General features: G+C 41.0%; 1 protein-coding gene across 2 annotated transcripts; it reads left to right on the forward strand.

The window, feature by feature from the left end:
- Positions 1–239: 239 nt before the first annotated feature.
- atp6v1d (ATPase H+ transporting V1 subunit D) lies at positions 240–18,840 on the forward strand. 2 transcript variants are annotated; one of them, XM_060917861.1, is made up of 9 exons: positions 240–463; positions 4,057–4,174; positions 4,386–4,465; positions 4,549–4,616; positions 6,171–6,215; positions 6,318–6,421; positions 10,954–11,020; positions 11,239–11,317; positions 18,037–18,840. In XM_060917861.1, exons 2-9 carry the CDS (start codon positions 4,070–4,072, stop codon positions 18,179–18,181), a joined length of 693 nt encoding a protein of 230 aa, XP_060773844.1. In that variant the 5' UTR covers positions 240–463; positions 4,057–4,069; the 3' UTR covers positions 18,182–18,840. The 2 variants fall into 2 exon arrangements, with proteins under 2 accessions (XP_060773844.1, XP_060773843.1); XM_060917860.1 differs by having other exon boundaries at positions 240–446.
- The last annotated feature ends 1,577 nt before the right edge of the window (positions 18,841–20,417 follow it).

Genomic DNA, 20,417 nt, shown 5'->3' on the forward strand with positions numbered 1-20,417 from the left:
AATGCCTAGATTTTGCACAGCATTTTTAGCACAGATATCCTCCAAGCCACCAGGCGGCGGCATTTTCCTGTCGTGTTACGGAATCACATGACTATATCCAGTCAGCTGCCTTTGCTCTGCGCTACTATTTTTTTAACGGAATGAATCCCAAATAGCTACTGACTCCCTACACAGGTGCACTTCCTAGGGTGAGAAATAGCCGTGTTTGTCCACCCTTCGTAGTGCACTGTATATCTACATGAGGCGTATTTAGAGCTCCCGGACACGGAGCGTCAGTGAAGCCTGTCAGTGTTAGTTCAGTAATCTTTATGTCAATAACAGCATAAAAATTCGACTGTGCAACGCCTTATATTAGAGGAATTTATATATATATAGTTTAAAAAAAGTCCTCAACAAAAGGCAAAGATGTCTGGAAAAGATCGAATCGACATTTTCCCTTCGAGAATGTGAGTAGCTAAGCTAGGTGAGAGTGTACCTGGAGGTTAGCTAGCTTAGCACAAAAAGAAATGAAATGTCACGTCAGTATAATATAACGGTAATTTTTTACGACAGTTTGGAAGCTTTTCAGACTGTTTGACCTGCTTTCAGTGCAAGAAAATTTGAACTGTAATCTAGTCTATTTCAAAGCTAGAACTTGGATTAGAATAGACTAGACTACCTTTATTGTCACTGCACAGATGTACAACGAAATTTAGTTCACTGAAATTACTGTAATCAGCTATTTAATGCTGTAGACATTTTTGTTTATTTTAGAGTTTAGACACCATGCTTTGCAAGATTTATTAGATAAGATGATCAGTTTAATATCTGATTTATATTCATCCTGTGGTGTATAAGTCAGTGGTTTAAAACAATCATACTGTGGGTGAAGTGTGAAGCTTTTCAGTTTAAAATGTCTTAAATTTCCACTCAATTCCCAGTATTGTGCATTTTGAGCATATCATTTATAGTAGATAGTTTAGTTTTGGATAGATGTGGAGATTTGAAACTGATCTTCCCAGTGAGTCTACTAAAAGCAGAAGTCTGATTCAGTCTCGTGATCCGAGTTTCCTGCAGCAGTCTGAGAGGAAAAACTTAACCAGCTGCTGGAGTCTAATCTGAAGTATCCATCCTTTAGACATGGGCGTTGCCATAAAGCAGCTTTACAGAAATGTATAAACTCCATGATGTACATTTTTTAAAATTATTTAATTTGATCCCTAATGAGGAAGCCCGAGGCGATGGTGGCAAGAAAAAAAAAACTCCCTGAGACAACGTGAAGAGGAAATATTGAGAGGAACCAGACTCAAAAGAGAATCCATGGTCATCTGGGTGACCCTGGATTGCGTGATTAGAAATAATTCACTTCTGTAACTGTGCCACGTGATCAGAAAGTGCAATTGTGTAACCAGGAAATTCATTAATTTGAAGATGAAGTTATCAACTGTTTACTGATGGAGACTTGAGTGTAAAACTGTGCGTGGCAACTGCAGTCTAAAGCCATCTTCCTGGTTTCTTCACATATCCCACAATCTCTGCGCAGTTGGGAACTTCCAGTGGCCGGGCCCAGGCTGCTGATAACGGTACAAAAACCAGTATTGGGCTACTATATAATCAGTTTCGATGTTCAAATATTATTACAGATTTACATGGTCTCACAGATTCCCCCCCCTCACTCCCAATATTAATCCTGCTTGAAATGATTGCACGTTTACAATTTGTCATCAGTTTCGATGTTCAAATATCGGCTGCAAGCTGAAATTTGATGTTATTAGATTGCTTTTAGTTGGTATTTTTCATCAGCACAGAAGCTTTTAATCGGTCATCCGTATATTATCACCCATACAGTCTTTTCACTTTCACTCTCTGCGTTGTTTACACCAAATACATGTTCCAACTCCTCAGCACTATAACTCTGGCCAACAACATTAACAGAGTACATTTACGCTGATGACAAATTATAAATGTGCAATCATTTCAAGCAGGATTAATCTTGGGGGAGGGGGGGAATCTGTGAGACCATGTAAACCTGTAATAATATTTGAACATTGAAACTGATTACATAGCCCAATATTGGTTTTTGTACCGTTATCAGCAGCCTGGGTCCGGCCACCGGAAGTTCCCAACCGCGCAGTGGATTGTGGGATATGTGAAAGGGATGAATGGAGCCATTGTCAGCAGGAGTGAGTGGTTTCCAAGCAATGAGAACTCCAACCAGAAGTAGGGCATCAGGATGGATCAAGCAGATCTGGAGAGCAGAAGCAGTCAGGATCACCGAACTCTCAGGAGTAGCATGTAAATAAGTCAGTTTAGCCTGATCTGTGCAACACGGAATCTCAAATATAGTTGGACTGATAAAATGGATGCTCCAAGTCATCTAAAGCTCAAAATTCTATGTATATAGCAACTTTTGTCTTTGATAAATTCTATCTTAAAGGAGAACTGAAGGCAGTTTTTTTTAATCAAAATCCTATTTACCTCATTTTATTAAATATAGGAATGCATTTTTGATCGCTATTTTGTCGCTGCTATAGCAAGTGTTTGAAATATGCTATGTAATATATCAGTCCGTATATCAAAGCAATGGCTGTAAATGAGATGCGTTGAGACCTGTGCGAGACATCGTAGGACGGAAGTAAAACGTTCAGCGGAAATCAAAGCGACCGACGTCTGTCAACATTGTCAAAAGACGCGCGTGCCGTCTTTCGAATGCTGATGTAATCAAGCCGGAAGTTTTGTTTGTTTTTATAGCAACCAGGAAAGTTTGAAAAAAGTAGGCAGTAATCGTCATTTAAACTCGTTTTTGTGCAATATTTCATTTGGAAAACAGTTTTCAAAATGGCGGCACTGACACCTGGCTGACACTTCATGTTTCGAAGTCTCGCACAAGTCTCGTGAAGATCGTGCGGATAAGCGACGCCTGCCATGGAACAAATGAACTAAATTCAACACGGCTAAAAACCAAACAGGCCGATAAGTATAATGTTTAATTGCAATTAGTTGCCAATACAAGTCACGATGTAAGGTTACTAAAACTGAAAATGTAATTGAATAACACGTTAATTAAGAAATAAAACAAGTTTAAAAATGACTTATTCAAAGGTAGACGGCCTTTCAGATTTTTCAAGTGTAGATCATGAAAAGAATTTTCCCTGACATTCAATTATTTTTGTTTAGTCGACCAAAAGCTACTGAATTCGAATCACAGACTTCCAATTTTATTATAAAAAAAAAAAAAAATTCATGAATTTCTCTCCGCTATTTTTTCCTGCTTCACCGTGACCCAATTCAAGATACTATGTCATGCATGACGTGGTGGGCTTTCTCCGTTCGCACAAGGCATTGTGGGATACAAATTTGAGACAGGAGAGAAAAATTGAGGACGTGAGTGTGCGAATGAAACGTGAAAGACCGACTACAGTAACGGAAAGCGAGAAGAAAAGACGTTATGTTATATGTGACGGAAAGGAAACGCAGGACCAAACTAATAAATATCAGCGGTCAGCGAGCACCTCGGTGTGATCAGCTGTTCGTTTAGCGACACAATGATGGAACTGTCAGTGCAGGGTCAAAGGTAAACCTGCGCATACGCACACGGACTTCCTCTGTCTGCTTGACTGCGTGAAGCAAGTGATTTCATGCACATTATTTGCTTTAATCCCCTCAAATTAAAAAAATTCTCAGCCACAGAATGACCTGATATTAGTGAGATATATTACAGAAATAAACATATCACAATGACCAAATTTTAGAGGGAACTAAATTTCACTGATTTTATGAAATCGAAAGGCCGTCTAGCTTTAAGAGACTTCTAATCACTGATATGGGGAAGTGTTCTGTAAGGAAGCGTCTCTGGCGTAAGTAAGTGTTCTGCTGTGGGAAAGTCTTCAGAACAGAGGGGTTTCTTGTTTGCTGTTTCTCAGTAACATGACAAGCTGCATTTTTAAAAAATTTTTTTATTTTTTTTAAATCTCAGGGGGGAAAAAAACAAATCCAGTGATGGAATGATGGTTTATAGCAACAATAACTTAAGTGATGATAACAGGAACTGAGGTTTGAACAGGATTTTCCTTTCAGGGCTCAAACCATCATGAAGGCGCGTCTGAAAGGAGCTCAGACTGGACGCAACCTGCTGAAGAAGAAAGCAGACGCTCTGTCCATGCGCTTCCGGCAGATTCTGAGGAAAATCATTGAGGTTGGACAGCGAGCAGCTTTGTCAATCTTGTCCTCGTATTATGTTTTTTTTTTTTTCTCATTTCTACATAATGGATTTTGAAATCTGCTTACATATTTATTTAGATGTGTATTATTCGCGCAGCTGATAGCATGGCGTTCTGTGCAGTGATCTTGTAAAGCCGTGGGTTGGTTATTTACAGCGTTAACCAAGGTTTTCTGTTTATTCCCAGACTAAGACACTGATGGGGGAGGTGATGAGGGAAGCAGCTTTTTCCTTAGCCGAAGCCAAATTTGCTGCTGGTGACTTTAGGTATGAACAGCGAACGTGAACGTTAATTGCGTGAGAGTTACTGTGTCTCTTGATCTCACTCTGTGTCTGTGTTGTTTGTTTAGCACTACAGTCATCCAGAATGTGAACAAGGCCCAGGTGAAGGTCAGGGCGAAGAAGGATAATGTCGCAGGTCTGCTTAACATAGTGTAAAGTTTTTTTTTTTTTTAAATATGGCATTAGAAAAAACTCAGACACGCTTTCCTGTCTTCGTGAGGACCGTTGAATTAACATAATGATTACTGGAGTTGATAGATACCATAGTACATGTCTACACTTAAATCTAACCCTAATATTAACCTCGGTAACCATTTTTGGCTCTTTAAGGTGGGATCACATTGAAAAGAACAAAGTGGCAGCAGCAGAACATAACACGAGACTCCGACTGTAATAATTCTATGACTCAAACCAAGTTCTGTCTCTTTCCTGAGTGATGCGAAGTATGAATGAATGTTTCATACAACAATGAAAAAAAAGCCTTGGATAAACCGATATCAGTAATAGAGTTAGGAGCTTTGGGATAAGAGAGAGCGAGAGAAAGGAAGGAAGGAAGGGGTTCGTTCAGTTTGGACACCCATGAGACACTCCTTGTGTCAGAAATCACTCACTACTCACCATATAGTGGACTATATATAGTGCGGTCGCCATTTTGTAGCGCTGTCGGAACGTATAGTGAGAATTATTGCACCCTATATAGTGGACTCAAAGTATCCTACGATGCATCATGAAAAGTAGTGTACAACCGATGGGCACTAACCAAAGCAATATTATACCATCATGCATTGCAGTCGCTCTGGGGGGAATGTTGGGGTGAATGGACGGAGGAAGAAACATTATAAATGGATATTCAAGTACAGTTAAAAATTGTAAAAGAATAGAAAATAAGCTAAAATAGACTAAGACAGATAAAATACAAGAATAAAAGTTACAGTGCAGAGTGAGGAATTAATCACAAGCTTCAAATTTGATTTAATAAAAGGCAGCAGCAAAGAAGAAAGTAAGTATTCAGCCTTGATTTAAAAGAACTGAAAAATGCAGCAGACACAAAGTACTTTTGTATTGATTAATGTGGGAAATACGCTCAGTATAATATATGTATCACAAAAATACATGCATGCGTTTATTCTTTTGAAAACCCACCAGCCGACTGATCTGGCACGTTTTAATTGTGTGACAGTAAATAACGGCATGACGGAGTAGTGTCTAAAAGTGTTTTTTCATTTTGCTGATGCTCACTGTATAGTAATTCCCTATATAGTGAGTAGGGAGTAGTGAATGAATGAGTGAGTGAGTGATTTCGGACACAGGGACTGCTTTCATGGAAAAACTCCTCTCGTCATTTCAGAGGTCCCGCCCCTTTAAGAATGTTACCGCTTTGATTGGTCAAAACACCTGAAACGTTCCTAGGATACACTAACCTGACACTGATGAGCGTTGCCTTACGGTCAGAAATTTGAAACAAGTTGGACTTGAACCAACGCCGTGCTCCTACGTCACTAGTGTAACGCTAGCTGTGTCAACCGTTCTGCTACTGAACACTACCTCTGGTCAGTGTGATTCCCACTTTAGCGGCAAATGTTAAAAATGGCCCCACACACACACACCGAGGTACCCATTAAAACCGGTGCAGCAGATTTGATTGTTTGATTGTCTGTAACGTTTCCTTGCTTGCACCGTTTGACTGCAGGTGTGACTCTGCCTGTGTTCGAGCACTATCAGGAAGGAGGAGACAGTAAGTCATGCTTTTGACTAGAAGCCGGTTGGCATTAAAACTTATTTGGAGAATGCTTTCCAGATATCAGTAAATAACAGAATGATTGTTTTGTGTGTGAAGGCTATGAGCTGACGGGTTTAGCGAGAGGTGGAGAGCAGTTGTCCAGGCTGAAGAGGAACTATGCTAAAGCTGTGGAGCTGCTGGTGGAGTTAGCCTCTCTGCAGGTAGGGGGCACTCAGACATACATTCATGTCTGTCATGGGGCAAATCGGCAAGGCGCAAACCATGCTGGTAGGTGGATTGGCGTCTCCAAATTGCCTCTGGGTGTGTAGGAGTGTGCGAGAATGTGTGTGTATGGTGCCCTATGATATAGGAATATGTGTCATTACTGAAAGTCTAATAAAGGGGCAATTGATCAGGCAGAACTCTCTGAAAATAAGGACAGAAATGCCTCAACTTTATTTGGAACCAAAGTCCTCGATAGTGAACGCTCTCAGGTTAAGCAGCATGATGAGCAAATCCTAGTAATGAATTGTACAAAATAGTTTTTCACTCAGGGTGGCACGGTGGTCTAGTGGTTACTGCTGTCGCCTCACAGCAAGAAGGTCCTGGGTTCGAGCCCTGTGGCCGGCGAGGGCCTTTCTGTGCGGAGTTTGCATGTTCTCCCCGTGTCCGCGTGGGTTTCCTCCGGGTGCTCCGGTTTCCCCCACAGTCCAAAGACATGCAGGTTAGGTTAACTGGTGACTCTAAATTGACCGTAGGTGTGAATGTGAGTGTGAATGGTTGTCTGTGTCTATGTGTCAGCCCTGTGATGACCTGGCGACTTGTCCAGGGTATACCCCGCCTTTCGCCCGTAGTCAGCTGGGATAGGCTCCAGCTTGCCTGCGACCCTGTAGAACAGGATAAAGCGGCTACAGATAATGAGATGAGTTTTTCACTCATCTGGCTGCAGGCCAGGCCGGATGAGCTTAAGCGATCATCCGTCCGTCGTCGTCGTTTGTCCACAATTTACAAAAATAGGTACCCTATGGGTACCTGTGGCTGCTGTTTATAAATAAAATTGCTTTCTGATCCCATGTCCATACACCGTGTTCTCCACGGGAGCTTTTAAAGTGGTGCACCGCCATGTTATAATTCTGGCCCACCACCTTTTCCTTGGCCTAAATAAATAAATACATAACTTCATCAATATACACCAAATAAATCATAAAGTATTCACTTTATTATAATTTTGTAACTATTTAACATGCAGAAGACCATTAAACGAATGCACACGGGGCTACCTGAAGTGGCCAAAATAACTAGCCAGCAGCTAAATAACTTTGCGGGTGTTTGTAGCGTTATTGTGCAACGGTTACGCTTATCTATCATCTTTTCTGACCAAACAGTTACAGTAATCATATAACAGTGCACACACACTCGTTAAGTTCTCATCTCATCTCATTATCTCTAGCCGCTTTATCCTTCTACAGGGTCGCAGGCAAGCTGGAGTCTATCCCAGCTGACTACGGGCGAAAGGCGGGGTACACCCTGGACAAGTCGCCAGGTCATCACAGGGCTGACACATAGACACAGACAACCATTCACACTCACATTCACACCGACGCTCAATTTAGAGTCACCAGTTAACCTAACCTGCATGTCTTTGGACTGTGGGGGAAACCGGAGCACCCGGAGGAAACCCACACGGACACGGGGAGAACATGCAAACTCCGCACAGAAAGGCCCTCGCCGGCCCCGGGGCTCGAACCCAGGACCTTCTTGCTGTGAGGCGACAGCGCTAACCACTACACCACCGTGCCGCCCACTCGTTAAGTTCAGGTCTTTTATTTTACGTATCTGTGATTGTGTAGGCGTGAGCTGCATTTTTCCTGCTGCTTCACTGTGGTTGTTTACTGCAGGACTTCCGGGTTCCTGGGTCAAAGGACCCGAACTACAGAGGCCGGGGTGACTTTGTAGTGCCAGTTTCGGGCACGTGCACCAGCTCAAATGGTTTCACCCAATTAAAATGATCTCATCTCATCTCATTATCTCTAGCCGCTTTATCCTTCTACAGGGTCGCAGGCGAGCTGGAGCCTATCCCAGCTGACTACGGGTGAAAGGCGGGGTACACCCTGGACAAGTCGCCAGGTCATCACAGGGCTGACACAGACACAGACAACCATTCACACTCACATTCACACCTACGGTCAATTTAGAGTCACCAGTTAACCTAACCTGCATGTCTTTGGACTGTGGGGGAAACCGGAGCACCCGGAGGAAACCCACGCGGACACGGGAAGAACATGCAAACTCCCAATTATGTGTATTGTAAAAAAATCTATGCATTTATTGTAATTGGGTATTTTGTTTATGCATGGAAGTTCATTTATTTTTCACACGTAGAAAAAAATATAATTAATTCAGAGATGCACAACAGGCGCACGAGTCTCAACTGAAATGTCAAATGAGTCTCACATTGACAGTAAAGATGATACGTACAGTAAGAATGTGTTTTAATTTTTTGTAAAATGACCTTTACAGTGATTTAGCATTTCCTATCCATTTTATTGGCCAGTTTCACTGTCAGAAAAAGCCCAAAGTCCGTCAGCTGACCCCCCAACGGGGCTCCGCCCCCTCTGCCACCTTTTATTTTTGAAAAGTGGAGGACCCTGATACAGTAAATATAGCATATATACATGTTGTCAATTATACTCGCCTCATCTCTTGCAAGCATCACCAAGCTGTGAGCAGCATCAGGGCTTTGTTCAAAATACAGTGCTGTGAACTAGGTCTGTTTTCAAAATAGTAAGGAAGCACTTGTTCATGAATTGTCTTCGAAGCATTATTTAGTACTAATGAGCACATTTTGTTTCGCAAGTGTAGTGCCAAGACTTTAAAATAAATAATCCCTCGAAAGGGCTCAATTATCACCCGAAGGAGCTGATTTATTCCCACATGGGACTGTAGCGAGACCCTGATGTGGGTGGAGCACAGAAGCACAGCAGGTGGTTGTTTGCGTCTTAATCACTTCCTTTATTCTTGCTTTTCAGCACACAACTCACACTCTTTCTCACACACACAGGCTACTAGCAAGCCCTCGGCGCCGACCTCCCCTTCTCCCTCTCCTTTTATAGGGCGCGGTCACTGGAGGAGACACACAAACGCACGTTAATTGACAACAGGTTTCGTGACATGACCACTCACCTTCCCTGACTCCACCCTCCATTCACAGACTGATGCTCGGCCACGCCCCCGCTGCCGCAGGGACTTTTGTACATAATTGCAAACCAAGCAGATCGCTCGAAAGATTCCAATGTTGTCTTCGCTGCCTTCTCGAGTTTTTGTTGAATGGCTGGTATTCTTGGCGTAAATATCTGCCAAAAAGCTCAAAAAAACATACTAAACCTTTCATTTGACCTTTCAGAAGGACCAAACAAAAGCTGTGATAATCAAAAGGTAAATTTTCTTCAAATAAACACCACTTACTTGATCTCGAATCCATAGCCTTGGCGGACCACGAGGTGAATTTTGTTTATCTTTTTATCCGCTGATTATCTTCCGATACTATGAAGTTATAACGAGATTTCTCTGATTTCGTTTCTGGTTCTGATTGGTTCCGAAGCTTATCAAGAAGTAGAACGGGTAATCGAACTTGATCAGGATAAGTGCTGATTGGTTATGAAGTTTCGCTATTGTTACACTCATTCTTATACTCGTTCTTGTGTACCTTTGATAACGCGAGATCAGCTGTTCGTATCGCGAGATCACGATGCACCGTTCTGGTGATTATAATGCATACGCACATGCGCAGTGCACTATTGTTACACTCATTCTTACAACACGATGACATAGTGGCTTCGCCTCTATGAGGCAGTAGTCACAAAAATCGCTACTTCTCCTACAGGATTGATTTGGATTTCGATCAAACTCGCATACAATATTCCCCAGGTTGGTGTGCATAAAAGTTGTCAAGACGGTGGCACCACCTGTCATATTTACGATTTTATGGGCATCTGAAATTTTTGGGTGACTCGTCACATTAAATGCTACTCTTCCTAAACTGCTGGGACCTTTTCACTGAAACTCACCCAGAAGACTCTCAAGACATATTCCAACAAGAATTGTTCACCAGGTGGCGCCACCTAACATGGATGAGGCTAAATGGGGGTTATGTGCAATTTCATAAAAATCGCTACTCCTCCTACAGAAGTGATCAGATTTTGATCAAACGTGTACGGAATGTTCCCTAGGTTGGTATGTATAAAAGTTGTCAAGGCGGTGGTGCCACTTGTCATATTGAACGTTTTTGAGCGTTTGAAAATTTTGGCTGACTCGTCACATTAAACGCTACTCTTTATAAACTGCTAGGATGTTTTCACTGAAACTCACCCAGAAGACTCTAAAGACAAATTCCAGCAAGAGTTGTTCATGGCATGGATGCAGCTACACAGGGGTCATATGCAATTTCACAAAAATCGCTACTCCTCCTACAGAATTGATCATGTTTCAAACTCGCACACAACAACAGGGACCGGTATGAGCTCCAGCCTCATTGAGGTTATGTTTTCTTGTTGTTCTGTGTAATACTCCTGATTTTTCAGCATACCGATATTGAGAAGGGAGCCATTTTAAAACTAACGATCGATACAGGAGAGAGTGAAGTAGTGATTGATCAGAGTAATTCTTAAAAGGATAACTATTACAGTAATCCAAAAGCAGAACAAAAAACGTTTCTGATGATTTCACTTTTGTTTTTGGGTCACTAAATTTCCAGACCTCCTTCGTCACCTTGGATGAAGCCATCAAGATCACCAACCGTCGTGTGAACGCTATCGAGCACGGTGAGTCAGAGACAAGTCTGTCCCGTTCTCGGTGTGTGTTTTGACGCTTTCTGATCAGCTCAGGACAAAACGAGCCAGTTTAAAGTGATTTAAAAACCTGATTCGTCCAGCACAACACTCGCTCTGTCTCTGTCTTAATGCAGAATGAAACACTGCTAAATAGTAAACACGACAGGAGTTAAAAGCTTTATTGTTTGAGTTCTCCCTCTTTTCCTCAGTGATTATCCCGAGGATCGAACGAACCCTCACGTACATCATCACTGAACTGGATGAAAGGGAAAGAGAAGAGTTCTATAGGTGAGTCACAAGAGTTTTGATACACATTTGCAATAAAAACACTACATTGGTTATGATAAGAGACTAGTCATGTTAGACGAGGTTTAGTTTTTGTGTTTGATTCCTTATCGTGCGTTTACTATGTTGAACTAGAAAAGTTGACCGTTAGAGTCTAAAGCTTAATCAGTTTGGGTGGGCATCAGGGGGGCAAGAGCACACTCAGGGGTGGCACTTTAATTATATATAGGACAAAGCGTCACTGTACCGGCTTCATAACTATTCTCATCTCATTCTCATCTCATTATCTGTAGCCGCTTTATCCTGTTCTACAGGGTCGCAGGCAAGCTGGAGCCTATCCCAGCTGACTACGGGCGAAAGGCGGGGTACACCCTGGGAAAAAAAAAAAAAATCTAGTTCGCCCATTGTCCTGTGTCATTCTGAGATGCGCAGATAGACAGTAAAGGGAATTCCGAATTCCCTTTACTGTCTATCTGCGCATCTCAGAATGACACAGGACAATGGGCGAACTAGATTTATTTTATTTTTTTTCCCCAGCCACGGCGCGCCGGAAACGCTATCACCCCTGCAAATAACTTCTTATCCAATTTAATACAGCTCCCCTGATCCCATACTGTTCCATCTTATTAATTAATATATCATGATTAATAGTATCAAAAGCTTTTTGGAGATCAATAAATATCCCAGCGACATTTTTTATCATCTATAGAGTTACTGATTTCTTCAACTGATTCCATTAGTGCCAGCTCTGTTGATCTATTTGCTCTAAATCCATACTGACCATCACTGAGTAGTTTGTATTTTTGAATGAATTTATCTAATCTGTTATTGAATAGTTTTTCAAGAATTTTGAAGAATTGAGGAAGTAAAGAAACAGGTCTGTAATTTGTGAAGTTGTGTTTGTCCCCAGATTTATACAATGGAATTACTTTTGCTATTTTCATATTGCTTGGAAATGTACCGGTTTGAAATGACAAGTTGCAGATGTATGTTAATGTTTAGAAATCCCCCCCCCCAATAATAGTTTTAACTAGTTTCATATCAATATCATTACAATCTGTGGACATTTTATTCCTACATTTATTAACTATATCAATAATTTCCCTCTCATCTACTGGTGTAAGAAACATAGAACAAGAATTCCTCTTTATAATATTATCAATACAATCATCATTTGTTACCGGATCAGAGATATTTTGAGCTAATCTAGAGATATTTTGAGCTAATCATTTATTTATTTATATTTTGAGGTATTAAGTTTTAGTGTTAGTTTTTCAGGTATAACACAGCCATAGATATCCCATAACGAGACTGTCAATGACAGCGTAGCTCACTCCGGCCCCATCTAGTCCAGAAGGAACGATCTAAAGTGGGCCACCTTGCACAATAAATGTAGCAAGCTATATACACTATATAGAAGCTATATACACCCTAGGAATACCGACCTATTTGGCAGAAAGAATCCAAAACGGCGAGGAATTGACCGAGAAGCGATTTTTGTTGAACAACTCATTAAAGCTTAATTAGACCATAACTTCATTTAATAATTATAATTAAGCAAATCTGGGTAGAAGTTATATGCACCCTAGGTAACCCTACCTTAATGCCAGAAAGAATCAAAATCGGTGAAGAATTGAAGGAGAAGAAGCGATTTGTGTGGAAACTGCTCGTTAGGGCTTAATTAGTCCATATCTTCATTATTAATTGCAATTATGCAAATTTGGATAGAAGCCATATGCACCCCAGGCTGACCTACCTTCCTGCCAAAAAGAATCAAAATCGGTGAAGAATTGAGATCAAAGAAGCGATTTTCGTGGAATGTGGACAACACCTGAAGAAACCTTTTTATTTGTTTTTAAGAAGAAACCTTTATTTGTCACATGCACACTTCAAGCACAGTGAAATTCATCCTCTGCATTTAACCCATCTGAAGCAGTGAACACACACACTCAGAGCAGTGGGCAGCCACACCAAAGCGCCCGGGGAGCAGTCAGGGGTTCGGCACCTTGCTCAAGGGCACCTCAGCCCAAGGCCGCCCCATGTCAACCTAACTGCATGTCTTTGGACTGTGGGGGAAACCGGAGCACCCGGAGGAAACCCACGCAGACACGGGGAGAACATGCAAACTCCACACAGAAAGACTCTCGCCAGCTGCTGGGTTCGAACCCGGAACCTTCTTGCTGTGAGGCGACCGTGCTAACCACGACACCACCGTGCCGCCCAATGATGGGATAAACTCATCACCTGTCGGCCGGATGAGCTAATAACTACAGAGGACACAAGCTGTTTACTTCTGGCACAGTTAGACGCCTTGTTGGTTTGCTGATTCTTTTGTAGATTGCTATATATGAATGAAAATGTCTTAAAACCGAAATGATGCTTAGCAGAGGTGGACAAAGTACCTTCACTACTTAAGTCAAAGTACAGATCCCGCTGGTCAAATGTTACTGCGATACAAGTGAAAGTTCTCCAGTCAAATTTTTACTTAAGTTAAAGTACTGAAGTACTTGCTTTTAAAAATACTTAAGTATTAAAAGTACATTTTCTGTCAACGCATTGTTGTATTATTGCCACAACGCTTAGAAAACCTAATGCCTCTGAAGCAACCTACGGGATTTACTGACTAACTTGTAGAACCTGTAGAATAAACAATTTTAAACACAGATTTCTACATTCTGTTTATTTGGCAAGATTATGCTAAAACATATTTCTGACAGGACTTCAGATAAGTTAATGTTATTCATGTTAGCGTAACTCCATTTTTACATACTAACTAGCTATGTGTTAACGTTAGCCGCGGACAAGGCGATGGCAACTTGACGGGCAAATCCATAGAAAGTCATTTGACTAACCAGACTGCATAGCTATTTCAACATTATCGCTAGCTCTAAAAGCACAGACAACTTTATTGCAAGTTTTCTTTTGGAATAAAACGTTTACATACTTCAGTATGCTCCCGCAGGTTGGACGGCGAGTTTTTGTAGGCCGTGATGTGGTTCGTTTTTGGCAAACAAAGCAAACATTTAAAATGAAACAAATCTTTAATCCTTTCAGAAAACTGAAACATGGGCCATGTGCATTCCCCAGAAGAACCGCCTCCTTCCATTCTGCCATCAACTCCTCGTGTTCAAATAACGCTGCGGAGAAATCACTGAACTTGATTTTATACAGTCTATGGACCTGACGTGAGCCTAGTGATTACTGACAGGCTGTCTCAGTGTCACCTGCGAAAAAAACAATCACGTTTTAGAAAAGGGAAAAAACCCCAAACCATCCACTTTCAAAGCTGCTTCATAGTAACGAGGAACTTGATAGAAATGTAGTGGAGTGAAATGTATGATATTTGTCTTTCAAATGTAGAGAAGTTAAAGTCATAAGTTTCCAAAAAAAATATGCTCAAGTAAAGTACAGATACTCAAAGTTTACTTAAGTACAGTAAAAATATATATGTTATTTACCAGCTGGGAGGTCCGTATCGTGAAATACCGTGACCGAGGTCTTGAAAGTACTGACTGAGGCCCTCTGGGCCAAGGTCAGAATTCAAGGCCGAGGTCACAGTATTTCGCCATACGGACCGACCTTAAGCTGGTAAATACCGTATTTTCCGGACTATACGTCGCTCTGGAGTTTAAGTCGCATCAGCCAAAAAATGCATTATGAAGACGAAAAAAACATATATACGTCGCACCGGACTACAAGTCGCACTTTTTTGAAGGGTTATTCTATCCATAGAATCTGTGATTCTATCTGATAAGCGGCGCGTGGTTACTGCGCGACTGCATTGTTTATTTAATAAACGAACAGCTGAGCAGTGATAACGCGCCCTTTGCCATGTAAGTAGCCTAGTCTGATTATTTTAAATATCTACTACTATCTTTAATACTATCACTATCGTTATTACTAATAGCCTATATTATTATTATAACTAATATTAGTAGCCTATTACTGATGCATTAATCAGTTTGCTTTTAGAATATTTTTACCGGTAGGGCTTATTATCGCCCCATGGCTCTTTCATCTTTGTTATTAAAGCTGTAGTCATCATCGAGGAGTGTCATTCTTTATTTTTGTCAAATTTTATTTCATCAAATCAGAGGCCAAGTAGGCTATAGGTATATCATCTCCAAAGACAGGTACGGTAGTAAAAACAACCGTCTAGTGAAAAAAAAACAACAACAACCGCTCAGAGAAAAAAACAGGCAGAAAGTGTGCCTGCCAGTTAACGTCATATCAGATAAAAACATTAAACGTTATTCAGACCATTAACACCATAACATCAGAGACGAAGAATAAAGTTCATCTTGGAAGGAGAGTTATTTTTAAAAATGCAAAACAAAATCATTTATAATAGCCCAGAGAAAAACTGGCTGAATATGTACCATAACATCAAGTTATTCAATAGCCTATAGGCCTAAAATCATTACATAACTTATTTAAATAACTATAGGCCTATCATTAATAATAAAACACAGGTCAATCAAGTTTATCAAGCTGATGATTTCACTTCAAATCAGCAAATCCATTGAATTCCTCATCCTCGGTGTCGCTTCTGAACAACTCTGCCAACTCCAGCGGCAGACGAATCGCCGTTTCCTCTTCTGCGTGGCTGTCGTCAGACTCGGCATCAGCTCCAGTTATTCCAGCCTTTCGAAACCCCGACAGGATGGTTTCCGTTGTCACTGAAGCCCATGCTTTGTCAATCCACCCGATGACATCATGGAAAGTTGCATGGCGCATCCTCCCAGTTGCCGTGAAGCTGTGTTCCCCATCAATCATCCACTGCTCCCAAAAAACATATATACGTCGCACCGGAGTATAAGTCGCATGGCCAGCCGAACCATGAAAAAAAGTGCGACTTATAGTCCGAAAAATACGGTAATATATTAATTTTTTTCTTTACCAAATTCTAACAGAAAACGAGAGCGCCCGAAAAGGAAAACCGAGCCAAGCTGCCATTTTGAATCCTCATCCACGTCTGTAATGCAGATTGCTTCCTCCTTCTTCAAGTGCACTTCTATGGCAGGAAAAAAACTACATTTTGCCGCCTATGTAGTCCCCTATTTATACAAAATTGAGTCATTCAGGATTCAGCCATGTTTTTGCTCGGCGTTAGCAAGTTAGAGGTTTTTAGGTTTCTCCTGAAATGTTTTGTTTTATTTTATTTCTGCTTCCTCAGGGTAGTAAAACTCGCTTTCGCTGTGAACACTGTCGTTATTGCTATCCATGCTGTAAAATTAATGCTATTCTCCTGAAAAATGCTGGCAAAAAATTGTAAGATTTTTGATAATCTTATAAATAAATCTTATATTAAAAAAAAAAGATAAATGTTGACAAAAAATGCTACTATGTTTGTTGTTGTGAACGAGCGAGTCGCCAGAGGTCCGTAACCGGGGTCCGTAACTGGGGTCTGTACCGTAGGATACGGACCTGCTCGCCAGCCAATCAGAGCACAGGATTTGGACCGCGAAAAAAATAAACTTCGTTACTGTCCACCTCTGATGCTTAGCAATAATGAAAACATGTGACTAAAGGTTTCTGATCACTTGAACATGTCAAACAGGAGTGGCAGCGAGCATGTTTTTCATCTATTTATAGAAAACATGGGAGGAAAAAAAAAGTGCATTTGCTCAACTAATTGAAACTGGAGAGGGAAAACGAAGCAGATTTTTACCTGGAACTCTTTCATTTTAGTTTGTGTTGTTCATTTGTAGTTTTTTATTTTTTGGGGTTTTGAAGCTGTTGTGTGGGGGGTCCCCTTCCAGTTACCACTTTTTTTTTTTTTTTTTTTTTTTAACTGCTAGTTTTAGTCTTAGTTTTTGTTAACTACATTAACCCTGGTACAATTGTGATTAAAATGACCTTGAGTTAGATATGACTGATTTAAGTCTGCATAGTGAGTACATTTATATGGACAATAATAATGGAACAGGGCGGCACGGTGGTGTAGTGGTTAGCGCTGTCGCCTCACAGCAAGAAGGTCCGGGTTCGAGCCCCGTGGCCGGCGAGGGCCTTTCTGTGTGGAGTTTGCATTTTCTCCCCGTGTCCGCGTGGGTTTCCTCCGGGTGCTCCGGTTTCCCCCACAGTCCAAAGACATGCAGGTTAGGTTAACTGGTGACTCTAAATTGACCGTAGGTGTGAATGTGAGTGTGAATGGTTGTCTGTGTCTATGTGTCAGCCCTGTGATGACCTGGCGACTTGTCCAGGGTGTACCCCGCCTTTCGCCCGTAGTCAGCTGGGATAGGCTCCAGCTTGCCTGCGACCCTGTAGAAGGATAAAGCGGCTAGAGATAATGAGATGAGATGAGATAATAATGGAACAGAAAAAAATAGCCCTCGAGTAATGATTTATCATTTAATGTTATTATTGGGGGGGAAAAATATCTACCAGTGCAAATCAGTCAATATTTAGATTTCTAGATAAATTACTTCAAACTTGTAGAGTTGTTCTCCAACCACAACTTTTTTTTTTAATCTGTGAATATTTATGACTAGATATTTTTGTGGTTATAAATTGCACCCAATGGTGTTTAACAGTTTCGATATAACACATAATAACCTGCTAACTGCTGACTTAAATTACTACCAGGTTATTAATGTGCTCATAAAAACACTTCTTGTCATGCGAGTTATCATCCAGACAGTACATATAATTTATAATGTCTGCTTCACAAAGATAGTTACAGAAGTGATCCATGTGCATCTGTCTCTCCTCACATCTACCAGGTTGAAGAAGATCCAGGAAAAGAAGAAGCAGCTGCGGGAGAAGACGGAGCGGGAGATGGCGCAGCGCCTGGCTGAGCTCGGCCCCATCGCCGAACCATCCAACATGGTGGACATGGAGAAAGACGAGGACCTGCTTTTCGAATGAGCCTAGTTCAAGCTTCAGCTCCCAGCACACACACACTATTTATTCTGCGTGCCCATCAGGCCAAGCACGATGTATTTTGTGAAAGGAAAGAAATCACCATTGTTTTGTGTATATGTTGGTGCTTATTTTGTTTTCGGTTTTGCCTTTTTGGAACAAAGCATGTTTGCATTATAGTAGCTATAAATGAAATATACATATGTACATTGTTGGTTTACACTGTTAGTATTGACTGTTCTGTGTAAGGTTTACTGTCTGAGTCTGTGCGAGTGATTTATCATCGATGACTGTATGGGATTATTTGAAATACCATTCCAAGTTCTTAGACGGATATAATAATAATAATAATAATAATAATTTCATCATGTTTGTTTTATGTGTAATAAATACTGTCGTGCAATTTAGAAAGCCGATATGGTTGGTACAATAAAGTGTCAAGTTCCAGACCACTGATCATGGTGGAAACCTGTACCATCTTTGTGTATAGTTATTCGTCCAGCTCACTGTAACACAGTGTCATCTCGTTATTAATCCTCTGATAGACACATCCGAGTCTAATTCCAGTGACCCCTGTTGTGCTGAAATACTTGTATAATCCCAAGTAATCTTGTCTGTGAAATTCATTTGGAATAAAAATTGTAGATGTTCTTCTTCTGATTGAACTTTTCGTGGTAAGTTTGGCTACTTACAGTGGTGCTTGAAAGTTTGTGAACCCTTTAGAATTTTCTATATTTCTGCATAAATATGACCTAAAACAACATCAGATTTTCACACAAGTCCTAAAAGTAGATAAAGAGAACCCAGTTAAACAAATGAGACAAAAATATTATACTTGGTCATTTATTTATTGAATGAAAATGATCCAATATTACATATCTGTGAGTGGCAAAAGTATATAAACCTTTACTTTCAGTATCTGGTGTGACCCCCTTGTGCAGCAATAACTGCAACTAAACGTTTCCGGTAACTGTTGATCAGTCCTGCACACCGGCCTGGAGGAATTTTAGCCCATTCCTCCGTACAGAACAGCTTCAACTCTGGGATGTTGGTGGGTTTCCTCACATGAACTGCTCGCTTCAGGTCCTTCCACAACATTTCGATTGGACTAAGGTCAGGACTTTGACTTGGCCAATCCAAAACATTAACTTTATTCTTCTTTAACCATTCTTTGGTAGAACGACTTGTGTGCTTAGGGTCGTTGTCTTGCTGCATGACCCACTTTCTCTTGAGAGTCAGTTCCTGGACAGATGTCCTGATATTTTCCTTTAGAATTCGCTGGTATAATTCAGAATTCATTGTTCCATCAATGATGGCAAGCCGTCCTGGCCCAGATGCAGCAAAACAGGCCCAAACCATGATACTACCACCACCACGTTTCACAGATGGGATAAGGTTCTTATGCTGGAATGCAGTGTTTTCCTTTCTCCAAACATAACGCTTCTCATTTAAACCAAAAAGTTCTATTTTGGTTTCATCCGTCCACAAAACATTTTTCCAATAGCCTTCCGGCTTGTCCCCATGATCTTTAGCAAACTGCAGACGAGCAGCAATGTTCTTTTTGGAGAGCAGTGGCTTTCTCCTTGGAACCCTGCCATGCACACCATTGTTGCTCAGTGTTCTCCTGATGGTGGACTCATGAACATTAACATTAGCCAATGTGAGAGAGGCGTTCAGTTGCTTAGAAGTTACCCTGGGGTCCTTTGTGACCTCACCGACTATTACACATCTTGCTCTTGGAGTGATCTTTGTTGGTCGACCACTCCTGGGGAGGGTAATAATGGTGTTGAATTTCCTCCATTTGTACACAATCTGTCTGACTGTGGATTGGTGGAGTCCAAACTCTTTAGAGATGGTTTTGTAACCTTTTCCAGCCTGATGAGCATCAACAACGCTTTTTCTGAGGTCCTCAGAAATCTCCTTTGTTCATGCCATGATACACTTCCACAAACATGTGTCGTGAAGATCAGACTTTGATAGATCCCTGTTCTTTAAATAAAACAGGGTGCCCACTCACACCTGATTGCCATTCCACTGATAGAGTCAGGTGTTTTCAAATTTCACCTTCAAATTAACTGCTAATCCTAGAGGTTCACATACTTTTGCCACTTACAGATATGTAACATTGGATCATTTTCCTCAATAAATAAATGACCAAGAATAATATTTTTGTCTCATTTGTTTAACTGTGTTCTTATCTACTTTTAGGACTTGTGTGAAAATCTGATGAAGTTTTAGGTCA

Source organism: Neoarius graeffei, chromosome 3 (genome assembly GCF_027579695.1).
Source record: "Neoarius graeffei isolate fNeoGra1 chromosome 3, fNeoGra1.pri, whole genome shotgun sequence".
NCBI classification, from domain to species: Eukaryota; Metazoa; Chordata; class Actinopteri; order Siluriformes; family Ariidae; genus Neoarius; species Neoarius graeffei.

Bases quoted from the DNA above. Each gene is read 5' to 3' on its own strand.
- atp6v1d (XM_060917860.1), top strand. From the start codon at position 406: ATGTCTGGAAAAGATCGAATCGACATTTTCCCTTCGAGAAT. The intron at 4,466-4,548 runs GTATGAACAGCG...TTGTTTGTTTAG, and splicing joins TTTGCTGCTGGTGACTTTAG to CACTACAGTCATCCAGAATG. The intron at 6,422-10,953 runs GTAGGGGGCACT...CTAAATTTCCAG, and splicing joins TGGAGTTAGCCTCTCTGCAG to ACCTCCTTCGTCACCTTGGA.